General features: G+C 48.4%; 2 protein-coding genes across 6 annotated transcripts in view; one reads left to right on the forward strand and one right to left on the reverse strand.

Moving 5' to 3' along the window:
• The window catches only part of LOC147013299 (sodium/potassium-transporting ATPase subunit beta-1-interacting protein 3-like), a 198,008-nt gene extending 183,453 nt beyond the window's left edge, over positions 1–14,555 (forward strand). For 2 of the 4 annotated variants that reach the window (XM_085855003.1, XM_085855004.1), the window contains exon 6: positions 13,272–14,555. In XM_085855003.1, coding sequence (XP_085711129.1) covers positions 13,272–13,322 — 51 coding nt within the window. In that variant the 3' untranslated portion in view covers positions 13,323–14,555. Of the gene's footprint in view, positions 1–10,559; positions 10,649–13,271 lie in introns of those variants that run through there. The other 2 variants (XM_085855001.1, XM_085855002.1) reach the window with 2 other exon arrangements.
• A 3,084-nt stretch (positions 14,556–17,639) lies between these two features.
• Positions 17,640–22,648, reverse strand: part of LOC147013300 (alpha-tocopherol transfer protein-like) — a 58,554-nt gene continuing 53,545 nt past the window's right edge. For both annotated transcript variants that reach the window (XM_085854998.1, XM_085854999.1), the window contains one exon: positions 17,640–22,383. In XM_085854998.1, coding sequence (XP_085711124.1) covers positions 22,174–22,383 — 210 coding nt within the window. In that variant the 3' untranslated portion in view covers positions 17,640–22,173. The remainder of the gene's footprint in view (positions 22,384–22,648) is intronic.

The raw sequence follows: 22,648 nt of genomic DNA on the forward strand, positions 1-22,648 counted from the left end.
TGCATTAACTGCTGTTCTGCCCTCAAGCCTGGCCGCATGAGCTCTCATGGTGACACTAATTGCAAACTTCTTCAATACAGATTTGCTCGGTATCTCAGCTGCTGTGGCAAGGCTATCGCCGAGTGCCTCAATGGAGATTCGCCACACCTGCACATTCTGATGGTTTGAGCTGCAAAGCTCTTGTGTGCGCTTTGTAAATATATGTAAACACAGCAAAAGAACATTGAAAACGTACAGCTAGAGGTTTAAATAGGGTAGGATAAAACATTAGGGTTGGGAAAACAAACATCTCACTGAACAGACGCAACACATTTATTGAACAAATAGTGTGCCACGCTTATCTAAAGAAATGCCAAGAAATAACTATCATTCTACGAAACTGTTTTTATTAACCCCTAAACATCATTCCCACAACACTATGTTAAGAGCTGTTTAGAATTATATAGATTTATAGATTTACTTTACTAAAGCCAAATACAGCATAAGAGAAATTTTGATAAGAACTACTTTCTCAAATTTAATGGCTACAAGTATTCCTCCCTCCTTGGGGGGTTGGAAAGCAAAAGGTTTTTTAATCAGTCATTCACGAACCGGCTGGCTCGGTCTGACATTTGATTGAAGGTGACAGGAATTTGTAGTTCATTCAGGGTGCCAACAATAACTAACCTACTTTTTCGAAAGAAACCAAGGGATCTTTAATGTCCACCAACTAATACCAGCAGACAGGACACGTAGTTTAAAATCCTTCAGATGGACAGCACACTTTCTGGTGAAGCACCACCCCAACAGTTTAATGTCAGACCGAGAATCAAATCCAAACCTATGCACCATCTTGTCAGTCAAATTTTGGTAAGATGAATGCCACTTCTCCATAACACTCCTGTTAAACTAAATTACTTAATTTGATTGTGAAAAATGAAGAAGTAAAAGGAAAATGAAAGATTTGGAAATTTGAGTCATTCAGACCAAAGACAAACAAAGCAAGATCTTGTGGGGGAACTTGTCTTTCTCTTGCATGTAATGAATGATGGATATGCAGAAGCTGATCTATGAACCTTGAAGAATTGTAATAATATATATATATATATATATATATATATATATATATATATATATATATATATATATATATATATATATATATATATATATATTGTTGCGGTTTTCGCGCCCGCCGGCGTGCGACGGCCACGTAACTCGAATCGCGGCACGTCGCCCACCGGACGGACAATCCAGTCGTGACCCTCTCGGACTAACGCCGGGAACCAGTCACGGGTGGACCTTTTGGTCTCACCGCGATCGAGCCAATCAGCCCCCGCGTGGGATAGGGTTGCTCGCCGAATTCGACCTACCTAAGTACCCACGCGGAGGGTAGACCGGGCGATCGCACCTCGCCGCAGGTCGACTTCGGACACGGGCCACTTAAGCGACCCGTTCCGTACTATCAGAATAACCGAGCGGTGTTATCGTCGACCTCGACGGTTCGATTAATTATCGGGCGTATTCAGCCCACTACCAACCCTTTACGTGAAGCAAGATGGGGATTCAATGGGAGAAATGACGAAGCGAAGCGGGAGAACAGTTCAATAATAAAGCACATTTATTCGCGGCACACGGGAAGCACACATATTCAATTCCACCAAAAGCACACAAAAAAAACACAATTCCATTTACACAAAAAGCAAATATAAAAGCGAAAACACAATGCAGAGCTAATACCGACTACCGAGCACACGGCAACACTTATACAATTCTACTTCACAGACGGCGCCGACAACACATACCCAAAACCAAGGAAAAGAATACCCCCAAGAATGAGGCGGGCCTGAGGCCGAGACCGGGTCGCGCCTACCCGTCTGGTGATGAGACGCGGAGCGGCGATGGCGCCTCACTCCGCGGGCCTCGGGAACAGTGTCTGGCAGGGGGTGGGAAAGGGGCCCCCTTGGTCGCACTATCTCAGCGCGGGGGGAAACAGGAGGGGGTTGCTGATGCTCGGGGTATAGAGGATCTTTATTATCCCTGGTGTGCGTCTCCACCTCGGCCAGGTCGCGCTGCCGGCCTCCCTCGGGCGTGCAGCTCCCGGCACCGACGCGAGCACCCCCTCGTCTGCCTTCGCCGCTGCCGCCTCTCCGCCTCTGGACTCTCCGACTCTGGACTCTTCTTTGGACTCTCCCGTTGGACTCTTCTTTGGACTCTCCCGTTGGACTCCTCTTTGGACTCTCCTCGTTGGACTCTCCCCTTCTTCACTCTGACGAACACGGTCCTTTTATCCCCCCGTAGCTTCGCCTTTGACCCCCTCCCTTTGACCTTTCACCTCGCTCCCCATTGGCCCGAGAAAAAGTGGGCGTGAAGGCTTTTTGATCCACAAATTTGCATATATCGATCGTCCTGGAGGCGGGGCCAAATCGCCCCTCGCTCACCGATTGGACGGCAAAAAGTGGGCGTGTGTCGTTTTTGATCCGTTTTTGAAGCACAAAATCCGTGATTTTGTACACGCTGTTCGACGCGCGCTCTGCACGAGTCCAACACCGGTACCCACAGCGGGGCAAGAACGGTGGCGATGCTACGGTTGCGAGGTGTGACGTGAAGGTCGTGGCGGTTGTGGTGAAGCGGCGTTGTGGTTGGTGGTTGATGTTGTGGTTGTGATCATGGCGGTTGGTCCAAAATAAAGATAGTAAAAGAAAAACGGCTATCCTGAAGAGTCGCAGCACGCATAAATGACATGTATTCCCACTAGACAACGGGTTTGGACCTAACTACACATGTACTTACCGAGATACCTCACCTAAGGGACCTGAATGGTGGTTTGCGAATTTGGTAACCACAACACTACCCCCTCCCCTTTTTACAGACTCGTCCCGAGTCGTCAAATTTTCGTGTGCCATCATGTGTAGTTTTCCCCTAGTACATTTTACCTACGGATCCCTGAGTGCGACATTCATGGTATTCGTGTCCCCAAAATAAATAACCTGAGGGCTGCGTAAGTATCTAAACAAACTCACTCACACGGACGACTTAAATAAAATTGCCGGCGCTAAGACATACATGCCGGGGGCGCACTCATATTTACAGTACATCTTAACCTTAACTTACAAATTTTACACTAAACCATGGCCCAGGATCACTGAACTCTGCAAAAGAAAAGCAGTTAACAGGGAGCCAGGCTGCCCGCATGCAGTCTCTGGCTCAAACAATGCAGGTGACAGGGAACGTGGCTGGCTGCTCACACGCAGTCCAAGGCCTTCCCTTTTGAACTGAACGCAGTGAACCACAACGGTGCATGGGCTGCACAAACGTAGTCTCCGTGCCAGCTCAAGTGGCACACGCAATGAGCACAACGAATGGATGCATGAACACAAACACGGTGCACGGGCCGCCACTGCAGGCCCGTGTTGTAGCTGCCAACAGGGCAGTTCTTGCAACTTGCAAACTGTTGCTTTTACGATCCTGGCGCACATGGCAATGAACCGGGGGGGGGGGGGGCAAAGCAAAAATTGAACGGGGCTGGTGAACGTGGGCAGTGGGCATGGCATGGCAAAGGTGCAGGCAACACAGCCCGCAGAAGAAGGCCGCTGCAGGCAAACACAGCCGGCAGATGAACTGGCCGGCACAGGCCTTGAAGCAAACACGGCCAGCCGATGGCACAGGCCTTGCAGCAAAACAACAGCTGCCGATGAAGTTGGCCGGCCTCCGCCTTGAAGCAAAACACGGCCAGCCGATGAAGTTGGCCAGCTCTTGCCGTTCAGTGGAGGTTGGTGGAGGGAGTGCGGTGGTGCTGGCCACTTGGAGGGCGGGCTCGGACCTACCTACCTGTCTCCCTCCCAACCTATCGCCTTTGCCTGTCACTGTACATACCCACTCCCTTAATTTGTCAAACCCCAATTTAGCCCCAACTTATTTTTTTGTTGTTTTTATTTTTACTTCCCCACTATAAATCGTCCCCTAACCCCCTTTATCGTCCTTGTTCGGCTAACCTATCCTGTCACCTAGCCTACTCCCAACCCCTACGTTCCCTTCCCGGAGGGGAATAAGGGAGAGCTAACGTCCTGTGTCGTGGCCCAACGAAGCCTCAGAATGGCCTCCCCAGAGTTCGGCGATCTATAACCAAAGTGGGTCCAGCGGCCCACAACGACAGCGAGGGGATGGATGGTGCGGAGGGGTACATCTCCTAATCTACCCTAACCATTTAACTGCTCAACTACCCCGGGGCTTTCAACAAGCGCCTCTCGCTTAAACTATTGGTTCTAACAACCCAGATTCCCGTCGCCTGTGTTGGTGTCCTCACAATTTCGGGCCTCGCCCCCCAATTTTCTCTCCGTGCCCTCACACGGTCTCCTGGCTGGGACACGTGGCTCCCTTTGGCAGGCACGACCCTCTGCCGATTCTCCCGCTATGGCACCCCCGGGCACTACACTGCCTCCGAGCCTACCAGCTCCCTAACACCGGGGAGTGCCCCCCATGGCACCTCCCCTGAAACGCACACGTGGCAGGCCGGCCTCCCGGGCCCCTTTCCGAGGGTCACCCGTGCCCACAACACTGCCCACGCGGCTAATGGCGCCCCGGGCCCCCGCACCAAGCAGGCGCACCCGTGCCCACTACTCTATCCCGGCCCCCCATGGGCCCATGGCCTACCGCGGCCGACTAGCCTGGTGCCCGGGGTACCCACTCAGCGATACTCACCTTTCGCAGCCACGCTCCCAAGCCCGTCAACAGGGCTCCTGCACCCCTCCAAATGGGTCTCGAGCCTACTTTCCCACCAACAACAAAACGACATCCATTTTTCAATTTGACTAACCCAGCTAACTCACTTTATACTGACCCCGGGGTCCCTTGGGCGGGAGTCACTCCTCCCCCCAATCACTCATCGCACCATGCATTCCCCATTCACTCCACACACACAGACCCGCTGGCCTCACTCACTCACCAAGCACATGCTTCCACTTCACTCACCAACTCTTCAACACACACACCACTGAACTCTGCCATCCTTCTATCTGCACCCCCTAACTAACTCGTGCTCCCACGTCGTCCCTTAAGCTATAGCACGTTCCTTTTAACACTACGTAGCTAAACTATGTCAACTCTACACATCCACAAGTCTGTCTCTGTCTCAAATAATCCCATTAATTATTTACCCATCCTAAAGCTCACTAAATCCCTCTACCTAATCCATTCCACGGACTCCATGAGGAGTCTTCCCCCTAACTTACCCCTGCCCCATGAAGTCGGTCTAACTAAGCTAACCCTTCCCCCTAACTAGTTTCCATCCTGTGCCCAGGGTAAGGGGGTCTTTCACCCCTTGCCCAGGAATCCTGTACACCCGAAAGTGAGGCTTGCTTTTTTTTTTTTTTCATGCGCAGCACCTGCGCGGCAACTCAGAGCTCGCGCACTTTACACCTGCCCGTGACGTCATGCAGCTGCACGTGTTCCTCGTCCCTCCTTGGACGCTACCATCCGGCAGAGATACCCCTCCTGCCGGATTCCAACCACACGTGCAGCCATGACGTCACCGTGCGCAAAAAAAAAAAACACAAGCCCCACGTCTCGAGGGGTTCCCCACGCGAACACATGTGCTTTGCCCGTTGGAGCTGAACACACACGATCGCGTGGAGAACCCGTCCGGTCCAAATCCGTTTACCTGCCTAAACTTTGTCCGTCCGCGGGATCGGCAAATCCACCGCGTGCGTTTCCGGACCGGGACTTCACTTTCGCAAGCGAGCACGTGGCGGTCTCGTGCGTTGCACAGCACGGACCGCGTGCTCACTGCCGGGTGAACCCGGTACGGTCCGCGAAACAACTACAGCCGCTACCCGGCTTTCGTTCCTCCCATGTCGCCGTCGTCGCCATTCCACCCACGCATACCTGCGTGTTACGACGCACACAGTCCACTCCATCACATTCACACGGGGAGACGCGGCTGCGTGCTCCCGCATGCCAACCGACATCTCCCTCTCATACCGCTCTCTCACACACACGGTCTCCCTTGCACACAGCGACCTTGCACACGGCCGTTCACTCACGCGTGCGGGGGCACTCACCCGCGGTGCCTCACTCGCACTCCGTGCCTCATCCACACACGCGGGGGAACTCACCCGCGGTACCTCACTCATACACACGGCGACACTCACACACGCGGTCTCTTCCACACACGGTGCCTCACCCACACACGCGGGGGCACTAACCCGCGGTGCCTCACTCACACTCCGTGCCTCATCCACACACGGCGTGCTGGGAAGCACGTACTCCGGCACCATCGCCACCACACCACTCACACACGGGGTCGCTTCCACACACGGTGCCGCACTCACACCTTGCACCGCACACACAGGGACAACCACACTGGGGATTTGTGTCCCCACAAGGGTCTCCGGGGCCTCTACACCCCCCAAGCTCTCCGTGCACCCGTCCACAGCACTCCTCCCCTCGACCTCGCAAAGCACGACCGAACTCACCTGGTCGTGACTCGCCTCAAGGGGGCAGACTCCCTCCCCTCGTTCCTGGAGGAGGCCATCCAGGTGCTCGCACTGGGTCCCTACTCGCTCCGCGAGCTCACCCCCATTATCCTCCACGACCTCTGTGTGTGTGTGCGCGTCACTTACCCCGTCTTCCTCGTGTAGTCTTTCCTCTATTTTTTCTATCTCCCGTGTCTCTGCCAACTCTTCACCCTTTACCTCTCTTGTCTCAACTATTATTTCCTTTGTCACGGCCTTCATGCCCGCCTGCAGGCATCGGCCCATGTTCTGCGTCTCACCCCGCAGCTTTTTCGTTTCTTCCTTCATGTTTGTTTCCATTTTAGTTTTCATGCGTTTTATTTCGTTTGTGAATGTATCCATTTTTTCGTTTATTTGTTGTGTATTCGCATCCATCGTCGTTTTCACTTCATTCATTTGCTTGTTCATTGCCGCCAGCATGGCGAATAGCTGGGCCACGTCGGGTGCGCTTGAGTGAGCCGTTTCGGCAGGGGTTGGGGAAGGGTCTTGGTGGAGAGGGGGGGGAGGTGTCATACACCGCGGCCGCTGCCGCACCCACCTCGGGCCCTGGGTTCAGTTGGGCGAGTCCGTGTTCCTGCACAATCAACATTTCCTGCACGGGGATTCCATCCTGGACCATGGACTCTACATTATTACACATATACATTTCTAATACCCCCGGCTCCCGCTCGCCTTGAGACGCCATCTTGCTTCTCGTGAAGGGTTAATTTAGCTCGCTCGTAATTTGGAGGGAATCGGGGGTCGCTTCTCTCACCCCTGGACCGATTCCCGTGAATTTAGCCGGAGACAGGAGAGCCCGTTTTCCTGTTCTCCGATACCAGTGCCGCGAGGAGGGCGATGAATTTGTATCGCACGACCTGACACCAGTGTTGCGGTCTTCGCGCCCGCCGGCGTGCGAACAGCCACGTAACTCGAATCGCGGCACGTCGCCCACCGGACGGACAATCCAGTCGTGACCCTCTCGGACTAACGCCGGGAACCAGTCACGGGTGGACCTTTCGGTCTCACCGCGATCGAGCCAATCAGCCCCCGCGTGGGATAGGGTTGCTCGCCGAATTCGACCTACCTAAGTACCCACGCGGAGGGTAGACCGGGCGATCGCACCTCGCCGCAGGTCGACTTCGGACACGGGCCACTTAAGCGACCCGTTCCGTACTATCAGAATAACCGAGCGGTGTTATCGTCGACCTCGACGGTTCGATTAATTATCGGGCGTATTCAGCCCACTACCAAACCTTTACGTGAAGCAAGATGGGGATTCAATGGGAGAAATGACGAAGTGAAGCGGGAGAACAGTTCAATAATAAAGCACATTTATTCGCGGCACACGGGAAGCACACATATTCAATTCCACCAAAAGCACACAAAAAAAACACAATTCCATTTACACAAAAAGCAAATATAAAAGTGAAAACACAATGCAGAGCTAATACCGACTACCGAGCACACGGCAACACTTATACAATTCTACTTCACAGACGGCGCCGACAACACATACCCAAAACCAAGGAAAAGAATACCCCCAAGAATGAGGCGGGCCTGAGGCCGAGACCGGGTCGCGCCTACCCGTCTGGTGATGAGACGCGGAGCGGCGATGGCGCCTCACTCCGCGGGCCTCGCGGACAGTGTCTGGCAGGGGGTGGGAAAGGGGCCCCCTTGGTCGCACTATCTCAGCGCGGGGGGAAACAGGAGGGGGTTGCTGATGCTCGGGGTATAGAGGATCTTTATTATCCCTGGTGTGCGTCTCCACCTCGGCCAGGTCGCGCTGCCGGCCTCCCTCGGGCGTGCAGCTCCCGGCACCGACGCGAGCACCCCTCGTCTGCCTTCGCCGCTGCCGCCTCTCCGCCTCTGGACTCTCCGACTCTGGACTCTTCTTTGGACTCTCCCGTTGGACTCTTCTTTGGACTCTCCCGTTGGACTCCTCTTTGGACTCTCCTCGTTGGACTCTCCCCTTCTTCACTCTGACGAACACGGTCCTTTTATCCCCCCGTAGCTTCGCCTTTGACCCCCTCCCTTTGACCTTTCACCTCGCTCCCCATTGACCCGAGAAAAAGTGGGCGTGAAGGCTTTTTGATCCACAAATTTGCATATATCGATCGTCCTGGAGGCGGGGCCAATTCGCCCTCGCTCACCGATTGGACGGCAAAAAGTGGGCGTGTGTCGTTTTTGATCCGTTTTTGAAGCACAAAATCCGTGATTTTGTACACGCTGTTCGACGCGCGCTCTGCACGAGTCCAACACCGGTACCCACAGCGGGGCAAGAACGGTGGCGATGCTACGGTTGCGAGGTGTGACGTGAAGGTCGTGGCGGTTGTGGTGAAGCGGCGTTGTGGTTGGTGGTTGATGTTGTGGTTGTGATCATGGCGGTTGGTCCAAAATAAAGATAGTAAAAGAAAAACGGCTATCCTGAAGAGTCGCAGCACGCATAAATGACATGTATTCCCACTAGACAACGGGTTTGGGCCTAACTACACATGCACTTACCGAGATACCTCACCTAAGGGACCTGAATGGTGGTTTGCGAATTTGGTAACCACAACAATATATATATATATATATATATATATATATATATATATATATATATATATATATATATATATATATATATATATATTTTAATGATGTGCAACCCTGATTGGGATGAATATATAATCACTCAGGTGAATGGATACAAAAGACCATTCATCGCTCATCTTTAATGTAAACATTATGAAGGGGGTCAAAAAGTCTTTCTCCTTTTGATGACGATGAAGCAAAGCTCAGCACAGATGATAGGCCTTTTCTATGTCCAATATTGTCTAGCAAAATTGAAACATTATTCCCAGTGATGAGTAAGTTTCTGATGCTATGAGCAAATATTATCAAACTAAAATACACAGTTCGGTGTCTGTCTGTCTGTCTGTCTGTCTGACCACAATACATTCGGTCGTTACTTATCCCATCTCAACCAAACTTGACAGGTGAACTAAGGGCCACACGATGGAGGTTGTAGCCATTTTTTTTTATTCTCGTATCCTGATGCAGATCTGGATCTTCAACAAAATCGAATCAATTTGTCATGGTCACACGCCTGACCTGCCCACCAACTTTCATCCGAATCCGTCCACAAATTTTTGAGATATTGCGTTAATTTTTTAAAATCTCTATGAATCACTTTTAAAAATTTCCCTGTCACATTTTATCCCTATCACTCAATGGTGAAGAATCACCAAAATCTAATAATTTAATCTTTATGAGGCATCCAACCTATCCACCAAGTTTTGTCCGCATCCGTCCATATCTGGTTGAGATATTTTGCTCACAGACAGATAGACAGACAAACAAACAAACAGACAGGAGTGAAAACATAACCTCCACCCCTTCAATGGTGGAGTTAATAACAACACCAATGATAATAACATAATCTTAGAATTTTATAACAAAGCAATTTTAATACTAACAATGCTATAAACTACAAACACGAATGATTACCTTTTTAAACAAGTGTTGCTACTGTTTAACACTAAACTGAAAGAGAGGAAACCCAACGTTCTTGAGGCATTAAATGCTAACCGCATCCCCCACAGACTAAAGGACCCGAACCTAAATCTACTGTAATATATATAACACAGAGGGCTTAATAATGTGGCCCTTCCTGTCGCTCCTGTAGGGAGCCGGGTGTACTCGTGTTTGTTTGTTTTTTTAGGGACTTTTAATATTTTTTTTAGGGACTTTTTGTGCATCTGTATTTACTTTGGGACTTGTATGTCCAGGTTTATTTTCCAGCAAATACCCATGTACCACTCTTCCTTTTTATATCTATCTCGTGCCACTGAAAGACTCAGTGCAAACACTTTTCTGTTCCCAAAAGCTGCACAGAGCAAACGTAGTCCAGAAAGAGGAAAAATGACGTTTGGTATTGTGATATCAGACAAAATCCACCATTTCCAGTTTTGATTGTGAGCAGAAATTAATGAAATCTCCATAAGCACTGCCTCACCTCTTGTTCTTTCTCTTCCCCCCCCCCCCCATTTGGTGCTGTCTTACTTCCCTATATTTGTACTTATTTTACGTCTGTGGAGTCAGTTGATTTCATAGGTGGATTTCATTCATACACAGCCTACCAGTCTCCACAGAAAGTTTCACACTTACAGTTAAAGCCAGTGTATGTGTAAGTAACAACTACACACTCCCCACCATCACCACCTTGTACTATGCCACTCTCCATTTCTCCCACTATCGTGACCTTGGATCCTATCACTTCCACCACTCCACCCCCCCCACAATCAAACCTTGTACCCTCCCCACCATCACTACTTAGTACCCTACTAATTCCACCCCCCTCCCTTACTGACCACCATCACAACGTTATATCCTGCAACTTCCTGCTGCCATCATTGCCTTTCACACTACCGCCATCCTCCACCAACAATCACTACCTTGTACCCTGCCACCCCCCTTTGCCTTGTATCGATACCCTCTGCGGCCTGCTGCTGATGTTCCTATTGTGTGCAACTGCTATGGTAGTTCATATGCCTGTTTCACCACCTGCCTGCGGTTCCCCTATCTACCCTACCTGCATTATTCCTGCACTTCCCACACCCACAGCCTGTTGGCAAATGCCCCACTGACAAGTGCTTATCTCTAACAGAAAGGAAAACTAGTTTTAATCGTGAAGGCTAGTTAGTGTTGGTCTGCTTTGGCAGACAAGTAAAACAATGGATGGAATCAACAAAATGTTGACCAAAGTATGCTTACTACGGTGGGAAGCAAGGAGAAGCTGACATTTCAGGCGTTAACCTTTGGTCGGGAAAAACAAGAAGAGGGGATAGGGGCAAAGATTCATATTGGGTGGGAGTGAGTCAGAAGTGCGTGTGTCAGTGCTACGTCATGGATCAGGGTGCATGTGGAGTGGGAATGACTCATTATGACTCCTCATTGAATGGATGGTCAGGGTTCAGGAGTTAAAAATCGAGTGGACTTGAACTGGTTGAAAAGGGGGAATATTAAGGAAACCAACAACAGGAAAAGGGAGGGGAAGAAAAGAGAGACTATAAATAAATAAATAAATAAATAAATAAACAAACAGAAAAACTAAAACGACTAACAAGGAGAGAGAACAAAGGGGAGAAAAGTAAAGATGAGAGAGAAAAAGAAAAAGACCACTATTCGACCACAACTACGCAGCAATGTCATCTATGGAATCACATGCACTTTCTTCAATGGTGAAACCAGGTGAAGACCGGGCGATCCCTTCTGTGAATAGTTGATCGATGTATGAACCAATAACAGAGCTCTCTCCAGCCGGTGGCTTGAAATTTTAATCTTTCCAGACCTTAATTCGGTCATGTGACCATCTCCGATATCTTTTTCCATTTCAGTAAAATGGACAGTAGAAAGCATAAAGACCAAAGCCTTATTTATCTACAGTATAGGGACGCTGGCTCCGCATGGGATTAATGAGCGCTTTTCATTCACTTTCACCTCCAGTCTCTTACAACTCTTCAATCCCTTCCCCCTCTGTTTTCCCTGTTTGGACTTGATTTTACTTTATTTCATTTTATTGACATTACTTCCTTTTCTTCTCTCTTCCCTTTGTTTTTTTTATCCCCTTTGTTCTCTCTTCATTTAAAAAAAACCAAAAAAAAGAACACATTTATTTATTTCTCTTCTCTCTTTGCCTTCCCCCCCCCCCAAAAAAAAATTCCACTTCTTCTTTGTACCCCTATTATTCCCTCTTTTCTACCAGTCCCAGTCCCTTTGACTTTCAACTCCAGAATCCTGACCCTTCCTTTCGTGAGGTGTCAAGATGAGTCATTCCCACTAAATGTGCACCTTGACCCCTGACGTAGCACTGACGCATGTGCTTCGGACTTACTTTCACCCTATAATCAACCTTCACCCCTATCTCGGCTCCCTCCTTTGCTCCAACAAAGGGTTAGCACTTGAAACGTCAGCTTATCCTTGCTTCGCACTGTGTTTCGATCAACATTCCGTGGATTCCATCCATTATCTTATATTTTACAGAAATGACGTGATGACCCTTTCCAATCGCATCGCACAGACCAGGACCAAATGCATATGTATAGGCACCTGTCCTGACCTCCAAAAACACGTGTTCAAATTCTTTCTGGCATTTAACCTTGCACTCAATCCGCCCACAAAGCAATTGAGGTAAACATGTTTCCCCATTACAATATTGGCACAAAATCTATGTGAAATGTCGTTAAAGTCAGCTCCAATAATTGGAGACCATTCATCTGGTTCGTTTGGCTTGAAAAGCTGTTCAAAGCCCTGGATTCCATCACATCAGACTCACATTTTTATTCTTCCACTAGAAAAGTTCCTTCAACACGTCTGATATGTGCATTATTGGGCAGTGAAAGACATCAGGGGCCATGTATTTATTATGTATACAAATCATAGAACCCTCAGCTCAGCAATGGTGGCCAAACAGTAAGGCCAGACTTGATAGCAGTTGTTGAAGGATATTAGGAGGTAGCTTGTTATCTAATTGTTCGGATATTTTGTCCACATTGCCTTCGAGTCAGCGGGCATTTCCCTGATATTCCATATTGCATTGCTCTGCTCTTCCCTCCACATTGTTTAAATTGTTTTCTCCACAAAGTGTTTTTTTTTTGTCTTAGACCTGACAAGTAAAGCCAAACTTTACATTTCCTCTACACAAACTGCTTTTGGGGGGGTCTACTCTTGCACAAACATTTATGTGACTGACCAATTGAACAGCCTCTGCTCCTTTTGATGACGTACTTTGACCTTCAATTCCCCTCCCAACAGCCCAAACTAAATGATTACAGAAGGAGAATGCGAATCGCAATGGGAACATGAAGGGGCAGCCAGGGAGATGGACTCGAGGAGCATGGAATGTGCAGGACAAGAATGGGAGTGAAGGACAGCAGTGATAACAGAATGTGGAATAGATCAATCATGCAGACGTGCAAGTGGATGCAGCAGCGATTTATCGAAACATCCCCAACACGTGGCAAGGCCCGGCATCGCTGAACCTTCTGTGGACTCGGATTCGTTTGTGTGGCCACGACTCAGGGGCCGGGAGCATCTTATGGAGATCTAAGCATGGACTTTGCCGCCACATCGGCTCTGAGAGCGGCCGCTCGCATGGTTGCTGCATCCACACGTAAAGACCATTGCGTTGACCTCGTGTCCTTTGTCTTTCTCGTGCCCAATTGTTACTAGACCACCACCGTCACCAACAAGCGGTGAACTTTAGGAGGTATCTGTTTCAGTGTATTGTAAACACACTGTACATACAGTACATGTATATCTCAACATCCAGCGCACATGCCTGGGCATCATTTTAAACATTTCTGTAGAAGTGATGAACTGTTGGCTGACAATTTCACAATTTTCCATTTGGCTCATACTGGTGCTGTTGGCACGTCTTTGTTTTGTCTGAGTCCTAGTTCGTGCTCTGTTTCTTACTACTTACTATCCAATGCAGGGTAATAATTCTTGCTGCTCTGAACCTGATAAGCCGGTGAGAGCACGGGTCTTACCGACAAGGTAAGCATTGCAAAAGCTCTTCTACTTCGGTCGTTGTTCTTACTTCCCATGCCCTCCATAACCATCACTGCCTCCCCCTTCCATAGTCTTCTCCACCCTTGCCTCCCCCCTCCCCCCACATCACCTCTCTACTTCTTAAACTTCCCCCTTCCATAACCATCCTCATCTTTACCTACTCCCTTCCACAACCCTTTTTACTCCAATTTCTACCAAAATGTTTCTCCCATGCCCCCAACTCCTTCAACCCTACCACTCTTTTTACCATCCTCCTGATCCTTTCAGAGCTACCGCTAACACAACCTTCATTGCAAAATTAGCGGTTGTGACGGGTAATGTTTAAGAAGTACTTTTTGAGAGATCACATTGAGGGAATAAAAAAAAAAAACAAGACCAGATGGGTGAGATGTTAAATATGAACAGAACCCTGTTCTGAAAATGATTCAAACTTATAAAGTACACTGAACTCCTAATAACACTACAGTATCACGGAATTGTGAGAAATGTTTTGCTTAAAAACGATAATAAACGTCTTTAGACAAAGCTTCGCTTTCTGCTCAATAATCTTGATGTGATAATGTCAAATGTGCAAGATTTCTCTCTCATGTCCATCCACACTCCGCAGACAGAGCATCGGTGCTGCCGAAGAAGTGGCGTGTTCGGTGGTTTGCCATTGCCTTTCCAGCAGAGTCCAAGAAGGAATTTGTAATCCAGGGTGCCGGCGATAGCTCACCTACTCTTCGTGAAGGATCTTTAACATCCACTAACTTAGGCTGGCAGACGGGACACCCAGTTTAACGTCCATCTGAGAGACGGAATGCACATTGATGCCCGTGGAACACCAGGATGACGGTTTATAGTCATGTTGGGAATCAAATCGAGACTAAGCAGCTTTAAGGTAAATGTGTTACATCTGCACCATCCCATGAAACATGCAATGCAAGGTATAAGACATTTTCAAATAATTTTTATTCGTGTAAAATGGTGGCAGTTTTCTCATCTGCTTTCTTTGTTGCTTCGTATCAACTAGTACGGGTACTCGGTAGAGCGCATACCTCCGCCAGGCTGAACAATTTACGTTTTGTATCCATCCCGCTAATAGGTTGGATCTGGATTCGGACCTGAACCAAAATCGAATCGGCTTGTTCTTGTTACCTAACCAACTCATCCACCTAGTTTTGTCATAGCTCGTCCATAATGATCTCAAGGAAGTCATCAGGGCCATTTCACCGGATATCTTCCCTGCATTTGATTTTGCTGCCATTGTGCCTCGTTTTCCACATTGTCAACCAATGGTATCTAGGTTCCCTCAAAGTTTGGCTTTCAGATTTCCTGTTTGCTTGTGAGCAGTGGGTTGCTTTCAATGGAGTTTTCTCCCATGCTTTACCTTTATTTTATTTACCTAAAGTATCACTTTTCAGATGACTCCACTCTGTGCGGGGTAGTTTCTCATTCCTCTGCCAGCAGTAGCATCCCACTCAGCTGACCTCGAGAAAATAAGCAACTGCTCATCTAACTGGAGCACATATTTTCAGGCAGAAAAGACCGATGTTCTCATTTTGTCCTAGAAAAACTAGAAAAAAAAATGTACACTAGAGCAAGTCCCCAATTTATTTCTGTGGTCAACCTCTGGGACAGGTCCTGGGCTTTACGATCAACTGTAGCCTGTCTTGGGCAGGTCATATCTCCAAAAAGGCCTTCAAAATTGGTGGCTGCCTCAGAATTTATATTTTATTTATTTTGTGAATATGGTTGAGGCATGTGGAATAGCGAGAATTCTAATTAGGGGCAAGTTCTTATTTTGTTGTTTTCAGCTGCTTCCAATCTTTCCCTACTTGATACCATGAATCAAAGGCCCTCCAAGTTACTGTCATCTTGCAACAGGAGGCTGAACCTTGCAGGGTCTGCTTCTTGTTCACCGCAGGCAGTTTGGTGGCCTTGTGGGTTATTTTTTGCTTTATTTAATTGGCATATTATGGTCTTGCTCCACCACCCCTTCTCTAACCTCTATGCCCAGCCCCTCGAGGTCACACATGTTCTGCCAGAAATCCTTTCCTTGGTATCCACCTAAATTATATACTTCACGGCCTCCATTCAACCACCTCCATTTTCTCTCACCGGTGGAACTCTTTCCTGAATCTGTTATCACAAGACAGTGCTTACAGGTTTTAAAGTCTGTTGCCCACTGTGAGCTCAAAGCTTCTCTCATGTCTACCTTTGAGTTTTACTTTACCTGCTGGAACCCTGTTCTCCCTTCACCTGCAATTCCTTCTCTTATGTCGTGATACATTCATGCTCTCTCCTCTCTTTTTACCCTTTGTCCCATTTTGAGTCTGTTGATCTTTTGCCTCATTATTCTGCAGATATGGAAGAGACTGCTGCCTGCCTGTCTGAAGTATGATCAAAGATATGGCAGATGGTGGAATCATCAGCAAAGAGATAAGCAAGATTCTCCAGGGAATCAGAAAGATAATTTCTGAAGGTGACGAACAAGACTGGGCCCAATATCCTGCCTTGGGGAACTCCAGTCTTGACAAGGAGAGGATATGAAAGGATCATATGAAGAACTACTTACTGTAAAATAGGAGTGGTGAAGGTCAATGATCCATGAATGATCCATTACAAGAGGTGGCCTTGTACGTGTTAAGCAGAGTGTTTGGAGATCAACGTGGGGTGCCAGACTGCATAAAATGCTCGAGATATATCCAGAGAAATGACTACTGGGGAAGCAGAAAGGGGGCAGGATGCAGGGAAAGCAGAAAAAACCTTTACCATTGTTACCAATGCACCTGAAAAACCAGGTGATGAGGATCATCAACCACTGCACATTACACGAATATCAAAAATGTCACCGACTGAGCTGTCACCCATAATCGTGTTGCATTGCATTGGCTAGTGTACGGCGGTCCCAAATGGTTCCCCACGCAACTCGCTAGTTTCTCAAAGCATGGACAGCCAGAGACAGAAACAGACAGTGAATCAGTCTTTTGAGAACTTTCTTTCAAGGTCCAAGAACAGATCTTTATTAAAATGATCTTTTTCTTTAAATAATACAGGAAATTTGTATTCATCTCAACGTTCCGTTCAAATGACAGATTACTCCATGACAACACTCCACTGGCACCACTAGGCTCAACCTGAGTCATTTGACTCCACTCCCAAAGCAAGTGGTGCACCAAAGTGTGGATAAAGCATTTAAACTATGATTGCATCTCTAAAATTCCAGCACAACCCAGAAATATCATCTTTTTGTTTATTGCACAACCTAATTGCATTGATGGCTGATGGGAAAGGTGGTGATGAGGGGTTAAGATGCAACAACTTGAGGCAGCTGGCCCTCACCACAAGAAATGCACATTGCAGGAAGAGCCTTTAATAGCACTTAAGGAAAAAGTACAAAATATACTGTTTGGCTTTCATGTTGTTTGTGAAATATATCGTGGATCTACAACATAGGTCGAGGGAGTAGACAAGGCCTTAATCAAGATATATTTATCCAATAAATAAAATTTGTCTCTGTCTGTCTGTCTATGTCCACGTTTTTTGCAAAAACGGCTGGGCCAAAATACACCACATTTGGCACACAGACCAAGTCCAACCCAGGGATTGTCCTTAGGTTTTTGGGTATTTTTATGTAAATCACCCCAAACAAGGCATAAAGCCACTCTCGGTAAGGGGCGAAGAAAGAAGAAGAATAAGAGAAAAGACTGGCAAAAACTTCACCTCATCCTGAAACAAGGAATCCTCTTCACAGGGCGACTGTGCAGGAACGGGGTAACTAGGCCAGGTGAAAAAATTAATTTTCTCACCCTCATTGAGTGTTTTTTAGGAGACACCATCTCTGAGCTGGATGGACGTTGGCTCCCGAAAGGAGCTCATCCCCACTTTGTCAAGTGTTGTCTTTTGTCCTGGCAAGGTGTCACAGTCACCCTCCCCACTAGCAAAGCCAGTAAGGGGTGCCGGTTTAGTCTCCGACAACCTGACCATGTGGCAGGTAGCACGAGGTTACATGTTTCCAGTGGCAGTCCCAAAAGACTGACCTGACCATTGAGATTTCATCAGCCACCTCAATCTTTTAAGACCCCAAAGATCAAGCCAGGTCAGGTATGGGAGCATGCGCCAGAGCGGCGCGCCGCTGCGTCCACTTTCCGCCGGTACTACAGGGGCCTACGTATGACCATCCCCAAGGCAGATGCCTGGCTCATCCCCATCTCCTTGAGATGCCGATCAACCTGCTGCAACCACGAGGCACGTGGTCGGCCCTTGGCCTCCTCCACTCACGAGACTCCCTCGCTGAGAGAATCTGGTGAGCAGGATCAGCGTCTGGAAAATTAGCCACATGTCCATACAGCAGCAGCTGAGACTCATGGACTATGCAGGTAACAAATCTCATTTGAGTCTCTCTCAGCAACCGCTCATTGGACACAAAGTACGACCAGCGATAGCCAAGGATTCTCGGAAGAGACCTGGTACCAAAGGAATTAAATCTCTGTCTCAGATCCCTGGTCAGAGTCCAAGTCTCACATTCAGCTCACAGTCTGCAGAGACATGAATATCACTCACAAGGTAAGTTAATCTCTCCACGACCTCAACATCCTCACCACAAACAGGCACAAGACAGGACAGCAGGATCCAAGATGTCATTGAAAGCCTGGATCTTAGTTTTGACCCAGGAAACCCATAATCCCAGTTGCTCCGACTCCTCATTCAGCACCTCGAGGGCCTCCAAAAGGAAATCCGGAGTCTCTGCAAAGATGACTGCATCATCTGTGAAATCAAGGTCAGAGATCTTGACATTCCCAAATGATGCACCGCAGCTTGAACTCTCCGACATCCTCCCCAGAATCCAGTCCATACAATCCAGTCTGAAAAGTGTGGGGGCCAGTACCCACCACTGACGAACTCCAGAAACAGCTGGAAATAAGTCAGAGGTGGTATCACCACATCTCACAGCACTCTCAGTACCAGAGTATAGTTCAGACATCAGATTGATCAGTTTTGGTGGCACCCCACGAAGACCAAGAATCCTCCAGAGGGCATCCCGATTCACTGAATCAAACGCTTTACAGATATCAATATAGGCTGTGAGCAGCCCCTGCCAAAACTCTCGTCTGCGTTCGGTGAGGACCCGAAGAACAAGGATATGGTTAATTGTTGACCTCTTTGGTGTAATGCCTGACTGCTCTGAACGCTGGTGTTCGAGCAGATGGTGTTGAACCCTATCAAGAATTATCCAGCAAAGACCTTGCCCGGCATTGAGAGCAGCGTCACCCTTCGGTAGTTGTTGCAGTCTTGGCGATTACCCTTCCCTTTCCAGAGAGGGACAACAAGGCCCCTCTTCCAGTCAGTTGAGATGATTTCTGTGTTCCAAGCAGAGCACAAAACTGCATGCAATGACACGAGTGCAGCATTTCCACCAGCCTTGAGAAGTTCAGCATGGATGCCACAGATCCCTGGAGCTTTACCCCATTTCAAACGGTTCACCGCAGCCTCTGTTTCCACAAATGAAGGTGGACCACAGTTGATTGGAGAGTCAGCAACAGGGATTGTAATACCTCTGACGTCCAACTCAACAGTTTGTGGATCAGCCTGGTACAACTGCTCAATGGAACCGGCCCAGCGGGCCTTCACTTCAGACTCCTCTGTCAATAGCCTCCCACCATCCGCTCTAACTCCAGTACACCAAGGGATGGACTTGGATGAACGCAATGTGCAAGTTCCCCTGTTGGCAGGATGAGAATCACTTGGCCACAGGTGATGCTCTACCCCCTCCAACGATTCCTCGCACATAGGCCTCCTTGTCCACCCTCAGTGCACGTACAGTTTTACGCCTCAGCTCCCTGAACAGCTCAGCTCTACCATTCAGCCTGGCCCTGCAACTCTGGTCAATGGTATCCAGTGTCCCTTGAGAGACAAAATTCTTCTTCGCCCGACGGTGAGTTCCAAGTCATCCACTGGATACATCAAGGAAGGTGGTCTTGAAGGCACTCCACAACTCTTCAGGATCTCCCAAAGTACCCAGAACCCCCAAATCTCCACTCAGCCTGTTCGCAAACTCTTCGGCTACACTCTCATCCTTGAGCTTGCAACATCCAGCCTCGGCTGGGATGGTACCATTCTCCTGGATTTAAGGTGCAACTTAAGAGTTGCTACAACAAGCCGGTGGTCAGTATTGAGGAACTGAGCACTCCGGTAGACCCTGCAGTTCTGGATCATCCTCCAGTGACCATCAATGAGCACATGGTCGATCTCCTTTGCCACACCACTAGCATTGGAATACCAAGTCCAGCGAAGAGCTTGTAAGCGATGAAACCATGAACCAGCCACCCTAAGTCCATGACTTCTTGCAAAGTCAAGGAACTTAGTGCTATTCAGGTTCATAGTTCCTGACCCATGGGGACCAACACACACCTCATAACCATCCCTATCAGTTCCAGTCGATGCATTGAAATCCCCCAGGACTAGAAGAGTATCTCGTCTGGGGCACTGATCAACCACAGACTCGAGTGTGGCGTAGAATGCATCCTTCACGGTGAGATCACTCGCCTCAGTCGGAGCATAAACAGAGACCAGGGAAATGACACCTAAGGAGTGACGAATCCTTAATCTCATTATACGCTCCTTGACCGGTGTTACCTCAATTATCATTGGGGTCAGCTTATTGGACACAGCTACAGCAACTCCTTGGGTATGGTAACCATCAGATCGACCAGACCAATAGTAGGTGTAACCACCCACCATGATCTCGCCGCAATCCGGTCTCCGAACCTCAGAGAGTGCTGCAATACCGATGTCCAAACGCTTGAGCTCAGATGATAACAGACATGTGATCATCCCCTCTTAGGAATAGGACATTCCAGGCACCCACCCGAAGGGACCGCCTCAGGTTAACCCAAGGAGACCGCCATCTGTTGGACGACACCTCAGCACCACCCTGACACACTCTCCCGCAATTTGACCCGGGAATGTTACCCCGTGGTTTCCCTCCTATCATCAAAGATTGGGGGTCCTGAAGGCCAAAGATCCCGAAGACCTTTTTGGACCCTTAAGGCTCCAAAGACCCATTGAGATCTCTAAGACCCCTTATGACCACAAAGATCCCTAAGTCCCTACAGACCCGTAAGACCGTGAAGACCTATAAGACTCTTTATGGCCCCGAAGACCCTTTTGACTCCAAGGACCTGTAAAACCTTAAAGACCCCTTACACCCTTCAAGGGTCCAAGCAGATTAGACAGCTTGGACCCTTGACCATTTAGTTTTAGAGCCTTAGACCACTTGGATTTTTAGACCCTTTTTACATGCTTGAGAGATTAGATCCTTTCGACCCCTTAGACACGAACTACTCTTGGAACGTACCCTCTCGAGTTTAGACCATCTTGAACCTTTTAAGCACACACCCCACAAACATCTACAGTATAATCTTCTTGCAAGACACAGATATACTTAATTTTTCAGTAAGTCATGTGCAAACTCGATCCACCCAGAGGGTGTGTACTTTGCTATCCAATACTGGAGGAAGGGGGTAGGTGGGTGGAGGCAGGGAAAGGGGTGGGAGGAGGGAGGGAAGGAGCGGTGTGGGGAATGGGTGGGAGGACGGAGAGAGGGGGTGGGGTAAGAGGAGGTGGGAGGGCAAGGGGTGGGTTGGAGAAGGGAGGGGAAGGTGTCTTTGGGAGGGAGGAGGCAGGGGAGGGTGGAATGATGGAGGGAAAAGGGGGGGGAGAGGGATGGGAAAGGATGAGGGAGGGTACCTTTGCTAGTCAATAATAATTCTCCTCCACTTCCATTCATTGAAAAATAACATCCATTGATGTAAAAGAAATAACATGCAATCACTAAAAAATAACATCAATAACATCCATATAACCCTTGGTGGTTCATACAAATTCGTGAAGTTTATCATCAAATAAAATAAACCTGCTTGAAGGAACCCTTCACACGTGACCACACTCTGATTCAAGTTGTTTTTTTTTTTAAGTTTTATTCCTGTAGAAGCCATTTTAATGGTTGTCAGTTGAAATGTCTGTTTTCGTATTTGGCATTTGCCGAAACGTCAGGATGGTGTGACGTCAGAATTAGATCAATGTGCACTCGGAAAGGATGAGGAGTGGCAGAAGTATGACACTTTAGTTAACTTCACAAGTGCTCACACCCTTTTACCGATCAGCATCCTTGATCATCAGCGCAGGGGCACACCTCCGCGTGCCGTGGCCCCAAGGCTAGCAACATTCGCTCGGAGTGCAGCACGCGATGTGCCCACGCAGCACTTAACATGTCGAGGGTCGACACTTGGCCCCCCAACTCGGTGGGAAGTACATCGAGAGGGACGGAGCTCTGAAGCAGCCGTAGGTCCTGAGATCGGTGCAGCAGAATCTGCGAAACAATTCATTCTTTGAGATACATTTGCAGGACACTGCCATGACGAGGATGAAATTGTCAAAGGTGAACAATGACTTGTCAAATGTTTCAAACGGGTCACCTTTGTACGTGTGAAATAATGGTGAAACCTGAGAGATTGAGGAAGTGGGAGAGTTTCCACTTTTCCTTGTGGCCCGGCCCATTCCTGGTCCGTCAAAGTCGATCCAGAACCAGAGACTAAACAACTAATCCAATCTTTTATGTGTACATTATTGAGCCA

The sequence above is a fragment of the Eptatretus burgeri genome, chromosome 14, assembly GCF_056783735.1.
Source record: "Eptatretus burgeri isolate ZD-2024b chromosome 14, Ebu_testis_v1, whole genome shotgun sequence".
NCBI lineage: Eukaryota > Metazoa > Chordata > Myxini > Myxiniformes > Myxinidae > Eptatretus > Eptatretus burgeri.